A 25,814-nucleotide genomic window follows, 5' to 3' on the forward strand; every position below is an offset into this window, starting at 1 on the left:
AAATTAGGGAGGGAGATAAAACAAAAATTGGACCCTTTTGCTATTTGTAGCCTGTTCTATTATTGTTTTGCTTTATAATGTTTACTGTTGGAAAAGACCAAAACAATTTTTTCCAGTGAAAATCCCTTTATCTCTGAGATCGGTTTTTACTGAATAAAAGGACTGGAGTGGATGACCTCCAGCTTTGGTAGTCAATGATTCTGGACCTGGAGGGGGCGCAAATCACCATAAATTCCAATGATTTATACACGGATAAAGTATAGCTAGCTGTAATATAGCTAATTTTAGGGCACGGTCTAAAAAATTGTTCTTTATCTATGAACCCCATCCTGTAATTATGGGGATTCCAAATTTATGCTTTTAATGAAAATAAAATCATGTAGGAATTAAAAAGAAAACTTCTGGATTATGAGAAACGTCCATGGAGTTAATAAATTGCTCTCAATTCAAGTGTAATGGAAAAGGATTTTGATTTCTCTTTATTTGCTGGTATCTGGGAATAAAGACCAAGGAGAGCCAGCTGCCTGCACTTTCCTCATTAATAAAAACACCTCTCAGAGAGGGAGATTTTGGAAAAAAATCTTGTGTCTTCAGATTATCAGGACAAAGTGGTTGGAAGTATTTTCCAGACTAATTAATAAACAATAAACATGAAAAATCATCAGTAGATACCCCCTAGGTTACACAGAGTACTTTGCTTCTAAAGAACACAAGGACTCATAATCCAGAAAATAAACACACAGAAAAAAAGATACAGATCTATAGTCAGGGTCTTAATGAGATGCCTTCTTAGGGAAACCCATGTAGAAATATAAAATGAGATTTCATCAGTACTCGGCCTAAATATTTCAAGATTTACATAATACCCAGAATGTCTAACATCATTAGAACCAGGGTGCTATTGACCATAGTCTTCATTCATTCATTCATTTATCAAACATCCATGAGCCAGGCCAGGGTTGGTGACTAGAGAGAAGAAGACACAGTGTAGGGCTTCCCTGGTGGCGCAGTGGTTGAGAGTCCGCCTGCCAATGCAGGGGACGCGGGTTCGTGCCCCGGTCCGGGAAGATCCCACATGCCGCGGAGCGGCTGGGCCTGTGAGCCATGGCCGCTGAGCCTGCGCGTCCGGAGCATGTGCTCCGCAACGGGAGAGGCCACAACAGGGAGAGGCCCGCGTACCACAAAAAAAAAAAAAAAAAAAAAAGACACAGTGTCTGCCTCAAGAGCATTAGCAGACTTGTAGGCTAATGATTTACCTAAAGAACACATTTTAGAGGTTGTGTTCTAGAGACCCCAAGGCAGAGTTTCACTAAGGGGCCAGAGTTTTCACATCTGTCAGTGTTTTTACTCTTTTCTATTCACCGTTTTTACCAGAAGGGGCAGCAAGTTGATCGACAATCTCAAAACCACCTTCGATGCTGAGGGTATCACAGTGCTGGCGCTTTACTTTATAGAGGTGGAAACTGAGGGCCAGAGAGAATCTGCACCTCTGACCATGAGAATAATAGGGAAGGTTTGCTGAGGGCTTATTAGGTGGCAGCTGGGGTTAACTGTTTTAACTCATTGTATCTTTTAATCTCCTTTTTAGCGCCCCCAAAAATCCAAAAGCAAGTTGCATGTGAGAGCCAGGATTTGAGCCCAGACAGTTTGAGTCAACAGCCCCAAACACTGAGTTGAGTCACAACTGAACTTGAGTTTCTGCAGTGAAAGAGAAGGCCCATTCCTAACCACTAGGCCAGCAGAGAAGCAGTCTTTTCACAAAGTAACCGACTTTTGAAAGTCACTGAACAGGAAGAGCACAGAGTCCATGGGACCAGCAGAGCATTTCCTGCAAACGGCAGAGTGCTTCAAGGCCAGTAAACACTGGATTTTACTTACTGTTGCTATTAACTTAGACAAGTAGAGCAATCTGAATATGTGTGGACTTGAAAAGAGACACATCTGGATTCTGCCTTGTGTGATATTTAAGCCCTGAGCAGTAAGAATGGGTCCCACAGTTAGGGAGCTTATGCCATTGGCCAACCCACCAAAAATAGCTAGTCTCTAAGGTGACCCCTATCGAGGTTTTGGCCAAAGGGGGAATAGGGGACACATGGTCTGACACAGGCTGTAGGCCTCTTATGATGATACCATTCAAGCACATGGAAAAATAGAGTAACACAATGAACACCCACATACCTCCTGCTCAGCTTTCTCCAATCTTAACATTTTGCCACTATATTTGCTTCCAATATTTTACAGAAATAAAACATTTCACATCCAGTTGACTGCTGTGTAACTGCCACCTCCCTCTTTCCTTCCATAGAAGTAACCAGTATCCTGAACTTAGTGTTTATCATTCCCATGTTTATTATGTGAAGCATTAAAACATATGTCTACCCATAACTAATTACATAGTTTAGGCTCACAAGTTTAATTTCAGGCTGTATGTATTATTTCTATAGTTTGCTTTTTGACTCAATGTTATGTTTTACGATTTTTTTAAATTATGGCAAAATATACACAACATAAAATTTACCATTTTATAGGTTAAGTATATAGTTCTGTGGCATTAAGTATATTCACATTGTGGTGCTCAAAGTTACGGGGTTTTTTTTTGTTTGTTTGTTTGTTTTGCGGTACGCGGGCCTCTCACAGTTGTGGCCTCTCCCGTTGCGGAGCACAGGCTCCGGACGCGCAGGCTCAGGGGCCACAGCTCACGGGCCCAGCCGCTCCGCGGCATGTGGGATCTTCCCGGACTGGGGCACGAACCCGTGTCCCCTGCATGGGCAGGTGGACTCTCAACCCCTGCGCCACCAGGGAAGCCCCCAAAGTTACGTTTTTGAGGCTTATCCGTGGAAACACTTAGAGCTCTTATTTACTCTGTTCCACTGTTATACATATTTCATTACTTGTATTTACTGTAGCATGTTCCTTTGTACCTGAGGGCTTTAGATCATTTCGAATCCTGTAGCATTACAATTGTTGTAGCCATGCACATCCTTGCAGGCATGTTCTCTGTTGAGGATCCATGTCTGGAAGTGAAGCCCCTGGGTCACAGGGGAGTGGCATCCTCAACCCCGCTGGATGTATCCAAGTTGCTTTCCAAAGTGGTTGTGTCACTTAGTTACTCTCCTACCAAAAACATGGTAGTGTGGGGAAAAAACCCAAAAATCAAAACAGAAAAAAGAAAAACCACACATTAAAACTCTTTTTCTGATGATAAAATTAATACATTATTAAAAAAAAAGAGGGGGATACAGAAAAGCACAATGAAGAAAATAAAGATCACTCATAAACTCACTACTCAGACACAGCTAACCATTCTTGACATTTTAGAATGTCTTCTCTTTTGTTTTTACATGCATTTACATGTTTTAACATAATTGGTATCAGATTGTACGTATTAAGTATGTTCAAATTTTTAGAATGTGTTTATATATTTACAGTCTTAAAAAGGCATAAAAATTAAGTTGCACTTAGTTATATGTCGAACAACCACTTTTATTAATAAGAATAGCATTAGATGAAATCAGGGTCATTCTACAGAATTCTGAATCTGTGATTGCCAGACTTAGAGGGTGTGTGTTTTAAAATAAAAGCAAACTTGCTGCCCACCCCTAGCAGCCCCAGAACATCCACAATTACTACACTTTTACCTACCAGGTCACTTTTTTACATATTCCAATGATACTTGGTTACTTTTTTATACATTCATGCAACATCTTTAATAGGACCAACAAATTATTTCTAGTACCCATTTTCTTATCCCTGAAAGTGCCCTACTGGTGAGGACTCTGACATCTGTGAACAAACTCAGTTCCTTCAAAGGCTCTTCTCCGTGCTGCAAAGTGCTCAAAGCTGTGTACCTACACTTCCCTTCCTAGGAGGGTCCACAGTGTGAGGGGACTCAGTTACCCATCTATCCCCTGAAGCCTTTCCTATGGCTGCAGGTGGCCACTCTGTATCTGTGAGGCTGGACCAAATTATAGCTATGATTAAAGGAAGCTCACCCCTTCTTGGACCAGCATGCAGAGTTTAACTGTACCCATGCATTCTCCACATGGCACAGCCTTTCACACAATTACAGAGGACATCAAGGCACAAGGGGCAAGTTAAACTGACAGCTCCCAAACATAAGAGAAATTTGAGAGTATTATATGTTTTAACTTTACGGCTCATTATCTGAAAGCGCTCAAACTATGCTACAATGGGGCCACTGTTAGTTACAACATAGTTCAGTATCTTGTTGCCCTTATAGTCTTGAATCTTCAAAAAGTAATCAGAAAATTTTTGAAACAGAAAATTTTATTGAGCTTGAACAATTTGGGCACATTTTATTCACTAATTCAGGGGTTGGCATACTTCTTCTATAAGGTTGCCAGATTTAGCACATAAAAATACAGGATGTCCAATTAAATTTGAATTTCTAAACAACAAATAATTTTTTTATGTTTTAGTATGTTCATGCAATATTTGGGCCACATACTAAAAGCTTTGAAAGAATTACTAAGAAAATGGAAAGTAGTGTACAGCAATGGGGAAAAATGGAAGAGGAGAGTGTGAGACCTTACTTCCATAGGATCTTCAGGGAAGACCCTTTTTAAAAAGTGATGAATAAAGCAGCAACCTGAAGGTTAAGAGCAGTCAAGAGGAGAAGTAGTGTGCAAAGGCCCTGAGGTAGCAAAGTACTCAGTGCTCAGTGTGTTTGACAAACTGAAAAGAGGTTTGTCAGCCTGATGTGAGCTGGGGTAGAAGGGGATGGAGTGGGCAAGGTAGGCTAAAACAAGACCCCCCAGTCTTGAAGGCCAAGGGAGGCAAGCATAGTGCTATTCCATGGGTAGAAGGCATTCGAAAACACCACTTTTGTTGTTGAGTAGAAAATAGATGTCACAGGTGTATGACAAACTGAGGACCCCATATGGATTACAGGTATATAGTTTTAAAAACATAACAACTTTATTTTCCAAATTGCCAGAGCTATTCCTGGAAGCATCCTCTTGACAACAAGAATGGTGTGGACAGGTCATTCTGTACCAGACATTCTTAAACTTTGGCTCTCATTAGAATCATCTAAGAAGCTTTCTAAAAAACCCAAGGCCCAGGTCACACCCTGATCCAATTAAATCAGTATCTCGGCGGCTGAGACCCAGGCATCAGTATTTTTAAAAAAATCTCCCTTGGTGTCTCCAATCACCCAGGGAGTCTGTTAAAATATAGACTCTGATTTAGGAGGTCTGGGCTGAGGCCTGAGATTTTGCATTTTTTTCTTTTTTTTTTTTTATTGAGGTATAATTGACATATAACATTATGTTCATTTTGGCTGTACAACATAACAATTCAATATTTGTATACACAGCCCAAAGTGATCACCACAATAAGTCTAGTTACTGCCTGTCATCACACTGTTACAAAATCTTTTTCTTGTGATGGGAACTTTTAAGATTTACTATCTTAGCAACTTTCAAATATGCAATACAGTATTTTAACTATAGTTACCATGATGTACATTACATCCCATGACTTATTTTATAACTGAAAGTTTATACCTTTGGATTCCTTCACTCATATCCCTCCCACTTCCTGCCCCCACCCTCACCTCCCCACCCCTGGCAACCACCAATCTGTTCCCTGAATCTATGAACTTGGCTTTTTTGTTTATTTTGTTCTGATTTGATTAGTTTGTTTGTTTTTAGATTCCATGTGTAAGTGAAATCATATGGTATTTGTCTTTCTCTGTCTGACTTATTTAACTTAGCATAATGCCCTCAAGGTCCATTCTTGTAGCAAATGGCAAGATTCCTTTCGTTTTCATCACTGAGTAATATTCCATTGTATATGTATACAATATCTTCTTTATCCATTCAGCCATTGATGGGTCCGTAGGATGCTTCCATATCTTGGCTATTGTAATAATGCTGCAATGAACATGGAGTGCATGTATCTTTTCAAATTAGTGTTTTCATTTCCTCTGGATAAATACCCAGAAGTGGAATTGCTGGATCATATGATAGAAATAAACCCACTCATGTGTGGTCAATCAATCTATAATGAAGGAGTCAAGAATATACAGTGGGAAAAGGACCATCTCTTCAATAAACGGTGCTGGGAAAACTGGACATCCACATGTGAAAGAATGAAACTAGACCACTATCTTCCACAATACACAAAAATTAACTCAAAATGGATTAAAGACTTAAATGTAAAACCTAAGACTATAAAACTCCTAGAAGAAAACATAGATGGTGAGCTCCTCTTGACATCAGTCTTGGCAGTAATTGTTTGGATCTGACTCCAAAGGCAAAGGCAACAAAAGTTAAAATGAGTAAGTGGGACTACATCAAACTAAAAAACCTCTGCACAGCAAGGGAAACCATCAACAAAATGAAAAGGCAACCAAAGAATAGGAGAAAATATTTGCAAGCCAATAAATGGTTAATAACCAAAATATATAAAAAACTCATACAATTCAATAGTTTTAAAAACATCTGATTTTAAAATGGACAGCTGGGGGGGGGGGGTGGGCTTCCCTGGTGGCGCAGTGGTTGAGAGTCCGCCTGCCGATGCAGGGGACACGGGTTCGTGCCCCGGTCCGGGAAGATGCCACATGCCGCGGAGCGGCTGGGCCCGTGAGCCATGGCCGCTGAGCCTGCGCATCCGGAGCCTGTGCTCCGCAATGGGAGAGGCCACAACAGTGAGAGGCCCGCGTACTGCAAAAAAAAAAAAAAAAGGCAAGGTAATCTTATTAAGAGAAGATCTGAAGTGTCTTCAGGAACAAATACTCAGTGTAGGCCCTTTGTTCTCTCAGCCTCCATTCTCCAATGCCTCTCTGTGCATTTGTTTGTCTCAGAACAGTCACGCACGGTGGGCCATTTGTCTTCCCTTATCGCACTGCGACTGCTGCCGAGCACTCGTTCAGCTGTGCGCTGCAGCTTCTCGGCTGACAAGATAATTACATTCCAGGGCAGACTGGGAGAAAGACAGGGAGTGCTCAAAAGTTCCGAAGCCGACTACCTAGTCATGGCTGGTACAGACTTCAAGATCAAGCACCTGATCTAATTAGCACACCCCCATCGCTGCCGGTCTGACTGTGGAATGCGGACAATTAAAAGCCTGAAGGCAAAGCCGATATCAGGCAACCCAGAGACAGACATTCATGCTACCTAGTGCCAGAAACAATTACATATTCTTTTTGGAATCTTGGGAGTCCTAGTAACACAGTCGAGCCTGGGGGTAAACTTTTGCATAATACCGGGAGCCCTGCGTTTACCGATAATGAACAGGAGAATAAAACCTCACAAGAATGAAAGACCTCACGGGAAGAAAGCCTACTGATTACCTTCAGAAGGACTTATTTCAGCCAATCCAGCCGGCCCCCAGCTCTGGAAGAAGCACACTTCCTGACAAAAGCGGGCTTTCACCTGCAAAGAGCTGTTTTACTTTGACCAGATAAAAAGTACAGTACAGTGCCCCAGGAAAAAAAAATGTTTTTGCCTCTATGGTTTCACGACTTCTTACATTTCTTTCAAGATGTAGCCTTTCAATGTGAAAGTGATTACGGACACAACGCTTTTTCTTCCTTTCTTTTTGCTTTGAGTAGGAAAGTGTTCTATAATCTCTAAACACCTATATATATAAATACCAGGCATTATTACCTTAACTTCCCAATGAGACTCCCCGCCCATGGCTGTTGGCATTTGCACAGTGAGCAGGGAGAGCCAAGTGAGTGCTTGCTTTAAAGTCAAGACTTTATTAGCCCTGTGACCAGGCAAGGTACTCACTTTTCCAGGTAAAACGAAGGCTTAAAATCTTTAAAGGTTAGGGACTTCCCTGGTGGCACAGTGGTTAAGAATCTGCCTGCCAATGCAGGGGACACCGGTTCAATCCCTGGTCCGGGAAGATCCCACATGCCGCGGAGCAACTAAGCTCATGCACCACAACTACTGAGCCTGCGCTCCACAGCTACTGAAGCCCGTGCACCTAGAGCCTGTGCTCCGTAACAAGAGAAGCCACCACAATGAGAAGTCTGCGCACAGCAACGAAGAGTAGCCCCCGCTCACCGCAACTAGAGAAAAGCCTGCGTGCAGCAACAAAGACCCAACGCAGCCAAAAATAAGTAGAATAAATAAATCAAAAAATATATATCTTAAAAGGTTAAAGAAATCAAAAGAGCCCTAGCAGAATCTTATGGGTTGAATTGTGCCTGTGCCCCACCCCGCCCCACCCCAAAGATATGTTAAAGTCCTAACACCTAGAACCTCAGGACGTGACCTTGTTTGGCAATAGGGCCTTGCGGATGTAATTAGTTAAGATGAGGTTATACCTGAGCGGGGTAGACCCTTAATCCATTATGACTGGTGTTCTTAGAAGAGACACAGAGACAGAGACACAGAAGGGGGCACCATGTGACTATGGAGGCAGAGACTGGAGGACGATCTACAAGCCAAGGACAGCCATGGATTACCAGCAACCACCAGAAGTGAGCAAGTGGCAGAGAGAGACTCTCCCTTACTGGTTTCAGAGGGAGCTTGAGGCAACTTGCGCTCAGACTTCTGGCCTCTAGAACTGTGAAACAATTAATTTCTGTTGTTGGATGCCACCCAGTTTGTGGTACTTAGTTACAGCAACCCCAGGAAGCGAATACATTCAGTTAACTTAGGTTTACTCATTAACCTCTCTCTGACTCACCAATGATATCACCAGACAAGGAGAGCGATTTCCAGACACCTACTGTCAGTGGCCTGGTTAAGAGATCTAAGTCCAGGACAGAGCATGGCAGGTGGGTCTAGCTCTACTACTTCCAGGCAAGTTGACTTCAGGCAAGTTACCTAAACTCTCTTGGCCTCAGTATCTTGTTATAATAATGGATATTATTATGGATAATAATGGTACCTAAGTACAGTAAATAGAGCTTCAGTGGAGAATGAAAGAGATGACACTGTCAGGTAGGAATGTCAGTGCCAGTTATTCTCTCCCAGATCATGGTAGTTCAGCCGATCAGGCGAGCTCTGGTGCCTTTAGCCCCATCTGCAGGATGGGCTCATCATACCAGACCAGTGAGTGGACGTAGAATGGAGGAGACAAAGAGCAATGTGATCCCCTTCTCAGCCTTTCTGCCACTTCCCTGGTGCTGCCCCAGAGTCCCCACACAACAGATGCTCCAGGAGCCTTGGGTTTCTGAGGATGCGGGTGTCGAAAAGCAGGAGGTGCTTGTAGATGTCAGGAAGCTTATGAGGACCTCTCCACCCTGTTACGAGGTTCCCTGAATTCGTAACTGCAGCTCAGGAGGACTGGGTCCTGGGACCAGCTCCTGTGGAAGGAGTGAGATTAAGAAAGAGGCAGGCTGTGCTGTGAATGCCAAGAAGTTTGCTCAGTATACACCTCCCTTGGGTCCACCCCCAGGTAGAAGGCATCCTGGTAGGAACTGATTACTTCTTATGGCCAAACACCTGAAAGATCTGAGACTGTTTCAGAATTACTGGCACTTTCTCCGATTTAGGTGACATCTTCATTACTGAGAAGCATCTTCTTGACGGCAACAAGAATGAATGCCTCTCTGCACATTTGCTCATCTCAGAACAGCCACACACTGTGGGTTCATTTCTGTTGTGCGGATACACCTAAGAGTGGAACTGCTAGGTCAAGTTCAGCTACAGTAGCTACTACTAGTTTTCCAAAGTGGTTGTACCAATTTAGACTCCAGCAGGAAATGTGTAAGGGCATCATCAGTTTTTTTCAATTGTAGCCATTGTAGTGGGTGCACCCTGGCATCTCATTGTGGTTTCAGTGTATATTTCTCTAATGATTAATGATGTTGAACACTTTTCACATACTCTTTCGCCTCTGACATATCCATTTTTTATCAAGAGATGTCTTTTCCTTGCTGGTGTGTAGGAGTTGTTAGAGAACATTCTGGTGCTGATCCAGATACATGTGTTACAGATATTTTCTCCCATTCAATGGCTTCTTCTCAGTCTCTTAAAGGCATCTTTTAAGAGCAGAAATTCTTAATTTTATTTATCAGTCTTTTCCTTTATAGGTCATGCTTTGGTGTCCTACTTAAGACATTTTTGTTTTCCCTAAGGCAACGAAGATATCTCCCCCGACTTCTACAGTGATAAAAGTTAAAATAGTGGGTAGGCTTTTACAGGAAAAGTAACGACTAGGAAGCAGAACAAGGGAGGATTCTAGGGGCTGATTGTGTTTTATTTCTTGATCTTGGTGGTGGTTGCACTTGCTTGTTTACTTTTTAAATATTCATTGAACTGTATACTTATTCCTTGTACATTGTGTATGTGTGTTATACTGCTACTAAAGTTGAGAGCGAGAGAGAATGCAGAAACAGGAGCCACTAACTAAAGTGGGTCATCACAAGATGATGACCAAAAAAATACTGTGAAAGACTAGAGAAAATATTTTTGAGAAGCTTACATAAGATCATAGGTTCTTAATCTATACAAGCCAACCTTTTAATAAATATATTTTAGCAAAAACACATTTAGTAAGTATAGTTAAAGAACAAGAACAGTGGCGTTGGTTAATCATATAATGTTGAAAATAAACGGCGCTGAGCATAAAATCCCTCCACATCAGTGAGGCTCCACAGAGTTAAGCAAGCACAAAGCCTAAAGAGAAGCAGCAGGTTGCTCTAAATATTTGGTTTTACAAATTCTTTATTAAAATGCTACTAGCAGGGCTTCCCTGGTGGCACAGTAGTTGAGAGTCCGCCTGCCGATGCAGGGGACACAGGTTCGTGCCCCGGTCCGGGAAGATCCCACATGCCGCGGAGCGGCTGGGCCCGTGAGCCATGGCCGCTGAGCCTGCGCATCCGGAGCCTGTGCTCCGCAACGGGAGAGGCCACAACAGTGAGAGGCCCGCGTACCGCAAAAAAAAAAAAAAAAAAATGCTACTAGCAGATATACGGCCAGTTGACTTCTGACCTCCCCCCCCTCTGACGAGGCACATGAGTAGTGTGGTCTGTGTAAAATGGTGGCTGACAGGTCTGAGGTGGTGAGGAACCCATGATGCTACAGCAGAAATGTCACCAGAGGAGAACATGAGGGCACGTTCGCGTCACCATCCAAGGCAAAAACCCAATCACGATGCCCAGCAAGGATACAGCCAATAATAAGCTGTATCCCAGAACAGAGCCAGACTCTGAACCTGAAGGTGAGAGTGTCACACTTCCCAACAGGAAGTGCAGTCAAAGCAGAAATGAAGGCCCCGTCAGGATCTGTCTCTTCCATGGAGAGAACAGCAATATAGCACCAAGAGCAACTGAGAGGCTGCCAAGGTCCTCAACCTGAGGCTCTTTAAAGAGAAAACAAACCAACAGCCGGTCCACGGCTACCTGGGGCTGCAGGTATGTGGGGCTGCAGCTCCTCTGCCCTCAGCCCAGCAGGCGTGCACCCCTGATTTCTGGCAGCCAGACGCCCAGAGGCCCTGAACTTAGAGATGCTCTCTGAGAGGAACCTGAAGTGTGCAGGTGTGAATCCAGGCACTATCCTCTGAAGCCTTCGATGCCTGCCCGCTAAATCATGGCCTGTCCACTTCTGATCCTCTAGCCTTGACAAACAGGAGATTTCTAGGGAGCAAATGCAGGCTGTTGGACAAATACAAAATCTTCTTTGAAGTTGGGGCAACGTGAACGAAAAAATAGGGCTCGATGAAGGAAGTTAAGGAAACGAAGGTGAGCAGAAAAAGCCAACCTTGCAGACACAAGTGAGAAAAGCAACCTCAGGAACTCCTGAGTGGCATGGTGGGGAGGAAAGGGAGAAAATCCATAATTAAGATAATCCATGGACAGATAACAGGGAACGTAAGCCCAAGAAATTCAAGTCCAAGCGTAGGAGTTTGCATTTCTAATCAGCTCATGCCACGTCGCGTTTTCAGAGTTCATCATTTCTAATACCCAAGAGTTCTCTTTTCCGGTCACACTGCTATAATTTATCACATCCAGGCATGCAAAATCATCCTTTTTCTAACATTAAACATGTTTAATCAGGACAATTTATAATAACACTTTAGGGCTTTAGTGACAGAAATGAATCTGACACATGATATTTACAGTAATCATAATACTACAAGATTTAAAGTGTAATTTTTTTACAGTGTTAGATCAAGAAGCCAAGTTGTCCATGTTCTTAGTTAGTTATTTGCAATGCTTTTGGGGGGGAATCAGCATCCAGAAATGAATTAATAGTCTTCCTCTCCACAATGATCAGTGTCATCCCTGGGTACTGCTCCTAGATGCCAACTCCTTTATACCCTCACTCTGGTGACAATCAGCAAATGTGATTAGTGTTAAACCACTTGTCCTAGTAGCCAAAAGCCAAATGTCACACCACATGCAGGATTATAATTATGCTTTAGGAAGTAGATGGATTTGGCTTTGTTAACCAAGAATTAACCCAGAATCTGGAGGCCCCTTGAACTATTGTGTCTGGAAAATACCCATTATGTCTTGGCCTTGGGGATACCAGGACATTTTTCAAGGATAGCAGTTTCATGCAAAGCTAAGGGCCTTGAAATTCTCTTTCAAAAGGCTCTAAACCTTTCTTTGCCAAACTCTAAAGTTTCCCTCCGCCTTCTCTTCTGGAACCAGTCAAATTTACACACATTCCAGCTCCACTTGAGTGAAATTCAAGTTCCCATTTAGGTATTTGCTGTTAACCACAGGTCTCATGCTTCATGGCCCTTTTGACATTTGTTTATTTGAAAAGGTGAGTCGATGAATCGGTGCCTTCCTCGTATTTGACAAGTTCTATCTGACTTGGGGACCCACCTCAATAGGCAGTGATGGAGGGACCCAAAGTAACGGGAGGGATGTTACCTGGATTATTATCCACAGCCCCTTCAATAATAAAACACAGTGTCAAGGCAGTCGGAGGACTGACACTTTTTTAACAGTTCAGCTTTCCATCAACTTCAAACTTAAACACAATTATGAATGGTGAAATAAGTAGAACATTGCAAAACCCACAAATTAAAACCAAAGCCCATTTTTCCATAAATGAGGAGTACAAGGTTTGGACTTGAGCCAGGTGCCCACCTCTTGCAAGTGCCCGGGACCTCCCATAACGTGTTGGTGTTCCCACATCACCCTGGCTTCATTTGTTCCTCCATTGGGTTCCCCTCATCCTGATTTATTTACTTACTGTCATGATTATTCATTCTAATTTAGTTTTGTGCATTTTCTAAACTACTTAAATCTTCTTTGGAATAAGATAGGATATCATTATGCTTGAACTTTAGGAGATGCCCTAAATTCTTCACTCAAAGCTTCTTCTTCTTTTTTTTACCTACAATTATAATAAATTCAGTCATCGGATTTCACAATACATGGAAACTTTAGAAGAGAACAGCTGACAAAATGAGTGATTGTTTCTTCTTGATGTAGCACAGCATATTAAGCCTCCTTAATTGATGTTGGTGAATGCAACAGTAAATGAATAAATGAGTGAATTGGTAGGCGAGTGATACCTTACAGCTTAACAAGGAGAAGACAGAAACTAAAAACAAATAAACGAAACAAAAGCATAGCAGTTGGGGTCCACTTGGTAAGGATGTGATCTATCTGCAAATTCTATGGATAGAAGCCTTTGACGATTATAGAGTTATAGTTAATATTGATATGTAGGCTATTTCTTCAAGAAAAAAGTCAAGGTATGCTTGAATGTCTTTATTTATGAAGACAAGAATGTGTCCTGTACATTTTCGAAAACTTTCTGTTTGAAAAGAAAGTTTTAAAACATAAAACTTAAGGAAGGGATAATTTTCAGCTGTCTAGAAAGTTGCCTTCTTTGAAATGCTTCCGTCCTTGGCCATGTTTGGTACCTGAAGGGATGAGCTAATATTGTGAGTTCTCTGGTAGGAACGACATCTAAGGGGAAGCAACGTAGGTGGAGAATGCAGATAGTTTAAAGGTAGGTGCTGATTCACAGGGTCATGTTGTGTGGGGAGCGATCCCAACCAACCCCAGTATCATGCTGACATCCCTAAAAGTGTACTCATTACTGCTAGGAAAGGGGGAGTTAACAGCAAGCATCCAAACTATTCACTCCTTTGCTCCACCAAGCGATTGACAATGATTGACAATTAAGACCTCTGGACTGAATGACCTGCAGGGTGACCTGAGAGCAGTGAGGGGCCCACGTGACCCAAGCCTTAGTTTCCGCAATGCTACAAAAAAAAGAAAAGACAGTTCCTGGTAGTATGCTCAGAACTTTTTAGACAAAAGATACTCCACGAATGGAAGATGTTATATAAGTGTTATTTCTATTTGAGACTTGACTCCCATTGTGATGTAAATCACAGCCCTAGACTAAGGCCACCACAGGTGCTGGATTTCCCCAGCAGCAGCTCTGGCCTTTTCATTTTTCCACTTGAGCACAGGAAGCAGCACCAGACAGGGCTACAGTTTCAGGAGAAACACCCGTTTATTATCTGGAGCCTGTTTCTCCCGGCCAGTTAAAGAGAGGTGATCTCAACCAGCAGGTTGAACCCACACTTAATGCTTCTCAATTACAGTGAGCAAAGATTGACTTATTCTTTTTTGTTTACAGAATTATGCAAAACTCATTCCTGGAGCTACAGTAGGGGTACTTCAGAAGGACTCTGGAAACATTCTCCAGCTGATCATCTCGGCTTATGAAGTATGATATTTTACTGTTGGGTTTTCTTTATGCATTTCTTTGGTGTTTAAAAACTAAGATACGCTTTAGGCTGTTAAATGCGCTCTCCTTTGTTGGTAGAGACAGTGCTTATCCAAAGAAAATCTCTCTGCATTAATGGATATAAAAAATTATATCCAGGGCTTCCCTGGTGGCGCAGTGGTTGAGAGTCCGCTTGCCGATGCAGGGGACACCGGTTCGTGCCCCGGTCTGGGAAGATCCCACATGCCGCGGAGCGGCTGGGCCCATGAGCCATGGCCGCTGAGCCTGCACGTCCGGAGCCTGTGCTCCGCAACGGGAGAGGCCACAACAGTGAGAGGCCCGCGTAACGCAAAAAAAAAAAAAATTATATCCAAAATATAAATTTTGTTCACCTTACTTGCAGATATTCTTTCCGGAAGGTGGGGCAGAATGTAGAAAAATCATAAACCTGATCATAAGGGTTGTTTTTATAGTAATAACCAACAACAGCACTGTCACTTGCAAAATTTTAATTCTACTGAAAAGGCTTCATGAGTCGTACAATTAAGCTTCCCTCTTCTCTGCCTGAAAAAATTTAAGTTTAAATTGCCAACGAGTAACAGAGCTATGAGAACTAACTCCACAGGCTTAATGAGACTCAATCATAACTCAAGGGAAAAAACACCAAAGCACACCAGGAACCACTTTCTTTGTAGATTTTCTGCTTTTGAGAACCAAAGAAATTTTCCACTGGTTTTATGTCAGATATGTACATAAATACATTTTTTTTCTTTTGCCTTGTCTTTGTAAATTAGTGCCTGAGGACAGAATTCTTCCCTTAAAATAAGATCCATACCTACAGGGTTGCTATGTTTTCTCGCTATGTCACCGTTTTATAACTCAATCAACAGTGGATGACCAGTTGCCAACTTTTTTATTTTGGTTCCTAAATATCATTATCATCCCCCCTTTTTGCCTTTACTTACACAGAAACACACACACACACACACACACACACACAAAGATGAAGCTCTAAATTAGGACAGGTATGAAAAAAATAAACTTTATAGAGCAGTAAATCTCTAATATTTGCTCTAAACAGAGTTACATAATAGCAAATGAATAAAATTCTAATTTTGATCCTTTAAAATGACAAATAAATGACCCATATGCACTCTATGCCAATACTTAGCATATACTGAACCAGTATTTCTTGACATTTCAGAATCATCTGGAAAGTTTTTTAAAAATAGGTGTGTCCAGATTCCTCTCACAGATGTCTTGGGAGAATTTTAAGGGAAGGAAGAGTCACGTATTTTGAGAAAAAAAAAAAAACGGTGTTTTTGACATCACCCCACCAATTTTGAAACTCACCTTAATAGGGAAAAGCAAGTTATTTTTTCTCGAATACATTTTCTCAAAGAAGAAAATACAGATGGTCCATTAAAGTTATAGGATGAGAGGTTTTTTAAAAATTCATACGCTCAGAAACTTCAGTTTTCTTAGCTCACATAAAAATTTAATCACCATGCTAGTTCACGCTTGAAATTCTTCCAGACAGGAAAGCTTGTCAACAAAATACTATAAAAACCTTCCTCCCACTTATGCAGTAAAGTTTTAATGTGCAGAATCAAGTAACATCACATGGCAATTCTTCACTGAATTAGAACACACTCAATTTTCTTTAACTCAGGACTCTCAAAAGTGCTGGCCACTAATATTTTCAAAGGAGTTAAGCAAAGTAGAAAACAATGAATTGTCAAAAATATTTCCCCTCCTGTCTGACCAGCCCTGTCTGTGCCCCTGCTTGCTCTGTCAGAGTTTATGTCTCACTTTACATCCCCAATCACTCACATAATTTACAGAGTAGTTGAAATCAAGACATCAAACATTTGAAGTGAATCTTGTATCTTTATTTTACTGTCTCAAAAATATGAAGTGTCTGTAATTCTTATATCAGACCATCTTGCTCTGGAGTTATGATTGAAACTCTATGAGTCACTGTGAGGTATGCAACAGATCTTGGCACTGGTTCAAATTATTTTTCTGTTGTGTTATTCTTTAAATGTATCCTAAAAGGACCTTAAAATATGGGGATCCATAGACTAGATTTCTTTCCAACCTATAAAAAAGAGAGAGAAGGAAAGAGACTATATTGAGAGAAAACATAGAACGCTTCTGACTTGTAGTGGGGCAGAGGCAAACAATTTGTGTTTATGATTAGTGATGACAAACCTCAGCTCAGTATTTTACAGTGCTGTACTGACATTTAAAAAGCCTTAACTACCAGATGTTTATTCACCTGGCCATGATTCACTACATTCCTTCCTTCCCTAACCACATAATAAAAGCTGCTGAAATATCCATACTCCCAAGGGTAAGGTCCTCTGTTGGCACTTAAGTTCCAGAAGGGAAGTGACTTGTTTTGTTTTGCCTGGTTCATAGTATATGCTCAATAAATGAATGAGTGAAAAGATGAAATATACAAACAAACATTTATGTCCTTTCTTTGGGAAATCCACATTAAAATATTCCTGGTGAAATTTGCAATATGATATCCCAATTAGATCATTGCTGAGATTTCCTACATTAGATTATGTCACTCACTACTCCTAATTGCTGTCATCTACAAACTTTCAGGTCATATCCCTCATTTCTCATTGAGTTCACAGTGCCACTGTCTCCAACACCACTCCTGTCTTATTTCTTAATGATTTCAGCCCATACGTATACATATATATGATCCTTCCCATACCCTGGACTCTCAGTTTCTTGAACTCTGCTTCTGAAATGATCTTGTTCCCTTCCCTCTTAATTACCTCCTCATACCTTCACACTCTTGTCATACCTTAAACCTTATCATTGCTGATAGTCTCAGTTACATGCAATCCATTCGCTGCTCACCATTTCCAGTCTTTTCACCTCACTCTTGCTAGTTCCCCTAAAATTTCTTCCAACCCGTCAGGATCTCCAATTAATTGACCCTGTCCTCTGTGTACAGTTCCTCATCCCCTTGATGTCCTCTCTCACCTGGCCCCTCAGCTTAAATTCAAACATTGTGGTCACTCCTTAGACACACTCTTAACTCCCCTGCACTCCTTTGAGGTGGTTGGCCAATAGTGGTCCTGGTAAAATCCAACTTTCCACTCTGCACAGCTGAATGGGAAAAACATACAATCATGCTACCGGATCTCACTTTAAATTCATGATCACGGACTTCAAGCTGGCCCTCAATGCTGCCCAGCAACCATGCTATATTTCTCTAGTAAACATCCAAATGGAGAGATCTAGGAGTCAGTTGATATGTTAGTTGGCAAATCAGCAGGGTAACCTGGACTCTCCCAAACATACTTTGCCATAGTTTTCTCCTTCTCAACTCATGGTAATTCCATCCTTCATGTTGCTAGGACCAAAAAGCTTCAAACGATCCTTGACTCCCCCTCTTTCTTTCACACTGTACATTTAATCCATCAGGAAATCTTGTTGGCTCTACCCTCAAATTTATTTAGAGTTTGATCCAATTGCTGCGTCCACTATCCTGGAGCCACCATCCTCATTCACCTGAATTATTGCAAAAGCCTCCTAAATGATATTTCCCGTTTCCACCTTTGGTTTCCTACATTCTGTTTTCAACAAAACAGCCAGAAGTTTCATTAAACATGTTAAGTCAACTCCTATTACTCTTTTGTTGGTGACCCTAATTGCTTTGTCATTTTACGTAGAGTAAAAGCCGAATTCTTTATAACAGCCTACAAGGACCCTATCAGGTCTCCTCCCCTGCACCCCGTCACCTCTGACTTCACCTCCCGCTACTCTCCTCTAATTTTGCTCCAGTGCAGCAAACCTGCCCTCCTCGCCCTTCTGCTCCCAGAGCAAGCCAGACATGGTCCTGCCTTAGGGCCTTTGCATTGGCTGCACCCTCTTCCTGAAACACTCTGTTCACATATATCTGCGTGGCTAATTTCCTCTCACTTTCTTGAAATGTGACCCTCTTAATGAATCCCACCCTGATCACTTTTTAAAAATTGTAGCCTATACCCCCTGCCCACACTCTCTTAATCTTCATTATCCCACCCTAACTTTTTTCCATAGCATTTATCACCTTCCTCGTACTACATAATTTTCTTATTTATTGTGTGGTTTCCTTTCTGTCTTCCCACACAGGAGTATAAACTCAATCAAGGGGTAAGCTATTTTAGACGTTTTTGTTTCCCAAGCACCTAGAACACTGTCTGGTACATAGTGGACACTCAATAAATATTTTCTGAATGAATAAACTGTTAATGTAACTAGTTGAGATAAAACAGATTTAAAGGGTATATTTTAATGCTAAATTGGCAGAAACTGAAATCTTAAGACATGATGGGAATAATCTTTAGGACTGCGAAATGACACTTTAATCTCTGACAAAGGCTACGTTCTGAAAAGTCAGCCTGTGCCCATCTACGGAAGGAGTGACCACGTGGGGCAAGTAACAAAGCAGGGAAGAGGAGAGACTTAGAATTTACAGTCAGCAACTTAGAATTAGGAGGAAGGCAGGGTCATCGTACCATGCAGCTGGCAAAAATTATATTTCAGGAAAGTTTGAAGCAGAATATGCTTTTAAAATTCTATCAGTGAAATGGGTATAGGGACTCAAATCTTTTTAGATGAAGTATAACTTAATTCATAGTATTTTACAATTTGTTTTTATTCTGTTTTTTAAAAATAATTTGGTTTTGAAATTAATTTGGTTTTGAAGTCCCCCAAATACAGACTTCTCTTCTATAAAAGAAAGAGGAATAAAGAAGTTCTGAATAATAACACTAGCTTTCCCCCAAAAAACAGCTCTCCCTTCCCCTTCCTTGACATTCTTCCTCCTGGGAAACGTTGCCTTTACGTACCCCTCTGCCATCACCCACACGCCCTGTATCTAGTCTTCCCCTCTTCCACCCCTGTCATCGCGTATCCCAGCCACTGCATCCCTGCTCCTCACGCCTCAGGCGTGGCGAATGCAGCAACATGCCAGCCTCCTTGACTTAAATCTTCCTGTCCCCTCCTCTAGCCTGTCCTGCACGTGCCTTCCAGACAACCTCCCTGCAGCTGCCTTTTCAGTAAATCAGGCCCCTGCCTAAAAGCTTCATGGAATATTTCCCGCAGGTGTTAACTCATCTCTCCAAACCTCAGGGTTCTTTGTGGTCTGGTGTCTCCCTGGACAGTAAGGGTGCAGGCTTGGGTTGAGCCCCTCTTTTCTCCATTCTGTACCACTCCTGGCACTGAGCTTTCTCTCTTTTGGTCCCCTCGCCTGAAATACCATTGTCATCCCCTCCACACATCTAAATCCAGCACAGCCATTAAGGACCAGTCTTCTAATACTTCAGCCTTCACTGACCGCCCTCTTTCCTGAGCTCTCCCAAACCCTTATGTATTACACAATTTTTTTTTTTCTAATTTAATGGTACATTGACTGTCGTTGTATGTTAACTGCTTCACTTGGCTCCACCTTACTTTTTTCAGCAAGATGATCATCTTGAGGGCAGAAATCCTATCTTATACCCATTCCCCCAGACCTGACTCTGTACTAAATGTACAATAGGGACTCTATAAATTCCAGCACTGATTTCAAGGCACAGTTTCTCTCACATTTTAACATCTCTAAAATTGGGATACATTTTATAATTAGTTATGTCTTACCAATGCTTTCAATAGAATGGAAGTCACAATGTAGTTTTCACGGTCCGCACATGTATAAACTTGGCAGTAACTGTATGTGTTATTGTCACTTCAATTCGTTAAGTATACTGTTGGTACTGTAAGTGTCGAGTACAATTGCTAGTTTTAAATATCTTCCAGGTTTGCACTATGACTCGATACTGAAAAGTTATTGTTTGTGCAGAAATGTACCAAAACAGAATAAGAGGGAAGCAAATACTGATATCAGCAAAGCAAATATCCATTGTTGGAGGAATGATCTGTATTCCTTATAAAGTAACAACCAGCTGCTTTATGGGACCTAAAAATGATGATACTTAGGATACAAGTAAAGAAAGCTATTGTTATATTTTGTTACTGAGATACAAGCAAAAGATTTGCCTTTTATATGCCAAGCAATGCAATTCAGGACTGGAGAAATTTGTCAGACCCTCAAAATGGATAAAATAATTTTTAAAGCAAAGATAGACGGGCAGGTTTGATTCATATGTGGTGCCAAATGCCCTCGAGGTATTTTGTCATAGTTTAATTGTCATAAAATAATGGTGTATCTTATAATTGATGGCATCTTAGATTCGATAAAATATAATGTATGTGTGTGTGTGTGTGTGTGTGTGTGTGTGTGTATTGCTTGCTTTCTTGCTTGATTGGTGATATGCTGAATTTCTTTTAGGCCCACTTTAATTTTATTTATTTGTTGTTTAATGAACATGATTCACAGATTCTTCTCTTCTGGCTCTATTTTTTGGTTGTGACTTTGTTCAACTCTTTATGTCTTACCTAAAGGAACTCCGGTCTGAGGTGGAGCTGGAGGTGTTAGGAGACACAGAAGGACTCAACCTGTCATTCACAGCTGTCTGTAATACCGGGACCCCCTTTCCACACCAAAAGAAATGCTCTCACATGAAGGTGGGAGACACAGTAAGTAGATGACCCATAGGTCATCTGAAAAAACATCTAGATGATCTGTCAGAAGTTACCTTAGTGCACTGAAGCTAGACTTTTCAAGAATTTCAAAAGCGATTTTCAAAGATTTCCTAATAAATGCTTTCGCCAAGCTGATCCCCATGCAGCTTTGTTTCTTCCCATGCATATTGGTGGCTAGAAGAAGATAATTAGTATTTTCTTTTTTTCCAGGCTTCGTTCAACGTGACTGTGAGTATACCAAACTGTGAGAGAAGAAGCAGGCACATTATCATAAAGCCTGTGGGGCTGGGGGATGCCCTGGAGATCCTTGTCAGTCCAGAATGCAGCTGTGACTGTCAGAAGGAAGTGGAGGTGAACAGCTCCAGATGCAGCAACGGGAACGGCTCCTTCCAGTGTGGAGTGTGTGCCTGCCACCCTGGCCACATGGGTCCTCACTGCGAGTGTGGGGAGGACACGCTGAGCACTGACTCCTGCAAGGAGGCCCCAGAACTCCCCGCGTGCAGTGGAAGAGGCGATTGTTACTGCGGGCAGTGCATCTGCCACTTGTCCCCCTATGGAGACATTTACGGCCCTTACTGCCAGTGTGACAACTTCTCCTGCGTGAGACACAGAGGGCTGCTCTGTGGAGGTAGGCCATGCCCAAATCCACCTTACAGGGTGACTGTGCACGTATCAAGGAAGGGCTTTGCATCCTTTGCACCTTCCACAACCACCTGGGCACAGTAGGTGCTCAATAAATATTTGCTGATCAGTTGAGTGGGTTGACCTTTAGACTAAGGTAACTGAGCTTCCCTTATGTTTTTTTCTGGCTCTGACATTCCCTAGGGGTGAGATCTCTGCCAGCTGAACTTACATCTCTATTATTATTTCCCTGGGAGTAAGTAGGTATAAGACGGATGCCTTCTCTTTGGTTATTACCCAGACGCCACAAAACTACATATAATTGAACTCCATTATCTTCCAGACTATTCTGGATCAGGCTTTTGGTATCTGACTCAACTCTTAAATGTTTATTACTTTGGAAAGATAAAAAGCCAGGTTACTTAAGGAGCATACTGCAAAGGACGAGGGACACAAAAATTCTAAATGGACTTTCAGGGCCTTCATTCACTCCATGCATATTTATTAAACACCTGTTATGTAACAGATACTAGGTTAGGCACAGGGTATAATAAAGATGAATAAGGACATATGCGAAGAAGGCTATGGAAAGGGTAAAAATGAAAAATCCTTGGAATTTTTTGAGACTGAGAAAAATTTTAAGTAACAGAAATATTTATTTTATGTTCTAATAGCCTTTGTAGATGTAAAAATCACTTTAGTTTAAAACTATATTACATATAACATGACTATTATAAAATCATTCTGAGAGATGCACATACATATTTAAGTACAATCTAGTCTGACAAGAATTACAAATGTGTTAATATACTTTTAAATGATACAGATTTGTGTTACAATTGAAATCGTAACCAACTGCTGAATTTAAGCTCATGTCTTTTTCTTTTCACAGTGTGTGAGCAGATAGGTTTTCAAAACAGAAAGCCATTATCTTTACAGAAAACTAAGCAAGTTACGTTTTCAAACCAGAGTGTCAGGAACTATAAAAGAGACTGATTTTCAGGGGAAAAGGCCTTTGAAAACCATCTGATACCCTTAGAAGTGCACCTCCGTTTCATTTCTTGGCTCTTGCTGTTGCTGCCAATAGACTCCTCTGAGGCTGCCTTCTTTCTTCCCCACCAAAGAGTGAAAAGTTTAGGGTCTGTCCAGAATGAGACACATTTCTCTCCCCTTTCATTAAAAGGTGTTTTTCCTTATCTAATGGGTGTGTTTCCAAACCCACATTGGTCTTCTTTTCACACAATGCAGACAGAACACAGCCTGAAGCCAGAGGCCGTCACCAAGTCTCGAAAAGAGTCTATTCAGTGGAACCCCAGATTACATTTCTAATAGAAATCTTTAATAAAATATGTGCTTAAGACACTTGAAATTGCCTTTCAAAAAAAAAAAAAAAACCTCCAAAGTCTAATCAAATACAGTATAACAGCAATTATGACCCCACCTGTATTTCACCCTTTAGATCTGAAGTCAGAGGTCTAAGGCTGTGTAAATCGATGGGTTATGTTCAGCAACACAGTTCTTCACGGTTTTTTTGTTTGTTTGTTTTTGTTTTTGTTTTTTGCGGTACGCGGGCCTCTCACAGCTCTGGCCTCTCCCGTTGCGGAGCACAGGCTCCGGACGCGCAGGCTCAGCGGCCATGGCTCACGGGCCCATCCGCTCCGCGGCATGTGGGATCCTCCCAGACCGGAGCACGAACCCGTGTCCCCTGCATCGGCAGGCGGACTCCCAACCACTGCGCCACCAGGGAAGCCCAGTTCTTCCCATTTTTTAATGGTCTTTCAGTTTATTTTGTGTCACGCATGCGGACGGACATAAATTCAGAGTCAACTTGATCTGTGCATTTGTAGTTCAGGTGGTCTGACAATAGTGCCTCTCTCTGAATCAGATACAGTGATCACTAAAGAAATTCTATTTAGAAAATACAATTTTTTTTCATTTGGACTCAGAAAACTTCACCAATGCCCATTTCCTTCATACATTGGGGTACTTTCCCATCCTCAACCATGACTGTTTCTCAAAAGCTTTTTTGTGTTCAGTAACATCTCAAAGGATGTTCCTCTATTATTAGTAACTTTCTCTTTTAAAAGGTATAATAAAAGTACAATCATTCAAATTCAACGAAGAGCAATGGATCACCTACTATATGCCTGGCATTGTGCTTAGTGTAGGGATAAAACTGATCCTGGCCTTGTGAACACACACGCTATTGTTGTTGTTGTTTGTCATAGAGGCCTGACTAGGCTACAGCCTCATTTCTCATGTAAATCTCACTTATTTTACAACTAACATACTCTGCAATGTGCTGCTTCTCTGAAGGGCCATTATCACAGTGTTCTTTTCATGCACCTTCTTCCATCCATCTGTAAGCACTCAAAGATAGAGGGCTCCATTGATTTTTCCCTTGCCCAAATTCCATTAGTCTTTTAAATTTTGGTTCTAAGAGACTGGAAACTAACAGGCAGACAGCAGTACAGAAAAAACTTCCTGCCATTGTGCACTTAGTTATCAGTCAATGGCATTCCAGAAAGATCTCTCCCTCTCAAAAGAGCCTGATAATTTTTTCTTGAACTTTGGTTATAATCTTGCCTCTACATGAAGCCATTATGAAGTTTTGTTGTTGTTGTTATTGTTGTATGAACAGGTACCTTAGATAATTGGTTGTTTGTGGATATCAATTAACAACTTTTGTGACTGGGTTAATGGTTCTGGAAGTCCCACAGAAAGGGAGGGTTTCTAAGTTCTGAAAGGAGCTCTTGGAAGGGTTTTCGAAAATTTCTGCCAAGTAATTCTTATACGCAGTGATACACTTGGGCATTCTCAAAGCCTTTGGAAATGCACATTTCATTTGACAATATTTATATACCATACACATTTTTCAGAATAAACTTCAATATGGAAATCACCCCCTATCATGAAAGTAAGTTTCCCCTTTTGCTGAGGAAGAAACAAAAAGCAATTGTACTTTAGAGGATAGCTTACATATAAAAATTAAATGAATGGTTTTGGCCTAAATAACCTAACTATTCTTAGCTTTGAATTAATTAGTTGAATTATGAACTAAATAGGTTATGAAATGCAGTCTTAATGTCATGGATCCAGATAAATTTCAACTCATCTTTCATTAGAGAAGTGTAAGTCTTTTTAGTATTTATATGTACAAATTACTATATTACCCTCTCTATATAGATATAGATGATACAGATATAGATACAGATACAGATGTAGATATATAAATATAGATATAGATATAGATACAGGTACACATACACCAGGAGAAGTCAGAATCCAGCTTCAAAATCTTTGTGGTTTATCCTTTGTTCTGTGATTTCCTACTCCATGTCTCTTAAGGCCAGGTCATGAAGATAGAAAGGTAATGACCTTCTAGACCAAAGTTTACAGGAGAAAACCCAGAATCCTTCTTTCTACAATGAACATGGCAGCATCTCCTACAAATGGAAACCTGCCTCACTTGTGATTTCTTTTACATGTGTTCGGTTTTCAGTATAATTACAGGAGTTTTAATACTGATGGATAATTTTGTTATCAGATTCTTCTTACTGGATAGTGTTTAGGAGTAATGATAATAACTTATATATTGCTTATTTATGGGCCAAGCACTGTTCTAAACATTGTTATATATTATGATAATCATCATAACAATCCGATGAAGTAGTGCTATTAATAACCCCTCCTTACCAATGAGGAAACTGAGGCATAGAAAGGTTGAGTAATTTTCCCAACTTGGCCCAGCCCGTACCAGAGCCAGGACCCAAACATGTGCTGTCTGGCTTTACACCTGTGCACTCACCCACTACGTACTCAGCCACCGCCACCATGCCCACATGCCTTTGGAATGTTGCCAAAGAGCAAAACTTGGGAGGTGATGGCTGCTGCGCTTTTCCTTTTCTGAAGAAAAGTGTCAGTTACGAAATTTGTAAGTAAATGCTGTTTGTTTGGAACAGC

General features: G+C 41.3%; 1 protein-coding gene across 3 annotated transcripts in view; it reads left to right on the top strand.

Annotated features, from left to right (window-relative positions):
• The window catches only part of ITGB6 (integrin subunit beta 6), a 71,923-nt gene that overhangs the window by 22,220 nt on the left and 23,889 nt on the right, over nucleotides 1-25,814 (top strand). For all 3 annotated transcript variants that reach the window (XM_081243008.1, XM_081243009.1, XM_081243010.1), the window contains 3 exons: nucleotides 14,544-14,633; nucleotides 21,090-21,224; nucleotides 21,441-21,858. In XM_081243008.1, coding sequence (XP_081099134.1) covers nucleotides 14,544-14,633; nucleotides 21,090-21,224; nucleotides 21,441-21,858 — 643 coding nt within the window. The remainder of the gene's footprint in view (nucleotides 1-14,543; nucleotides 14,634-21,089; nucleotides 21,225-21,440; nucleotides 21,859-25,814) is intronic.

This window comes from Mesoplodon bidens, assembly GCF_964165515.1.
Source record: "Mesoplodon bidens genome assembly, chromosome: 8".
NCBI classification, from domain to species: Eukaryota; Metazoa; Chordata; class Mammalia; order Artiodactyla; family Ziphiidae; genus Mesoplodon; species Mesoplodon bidens.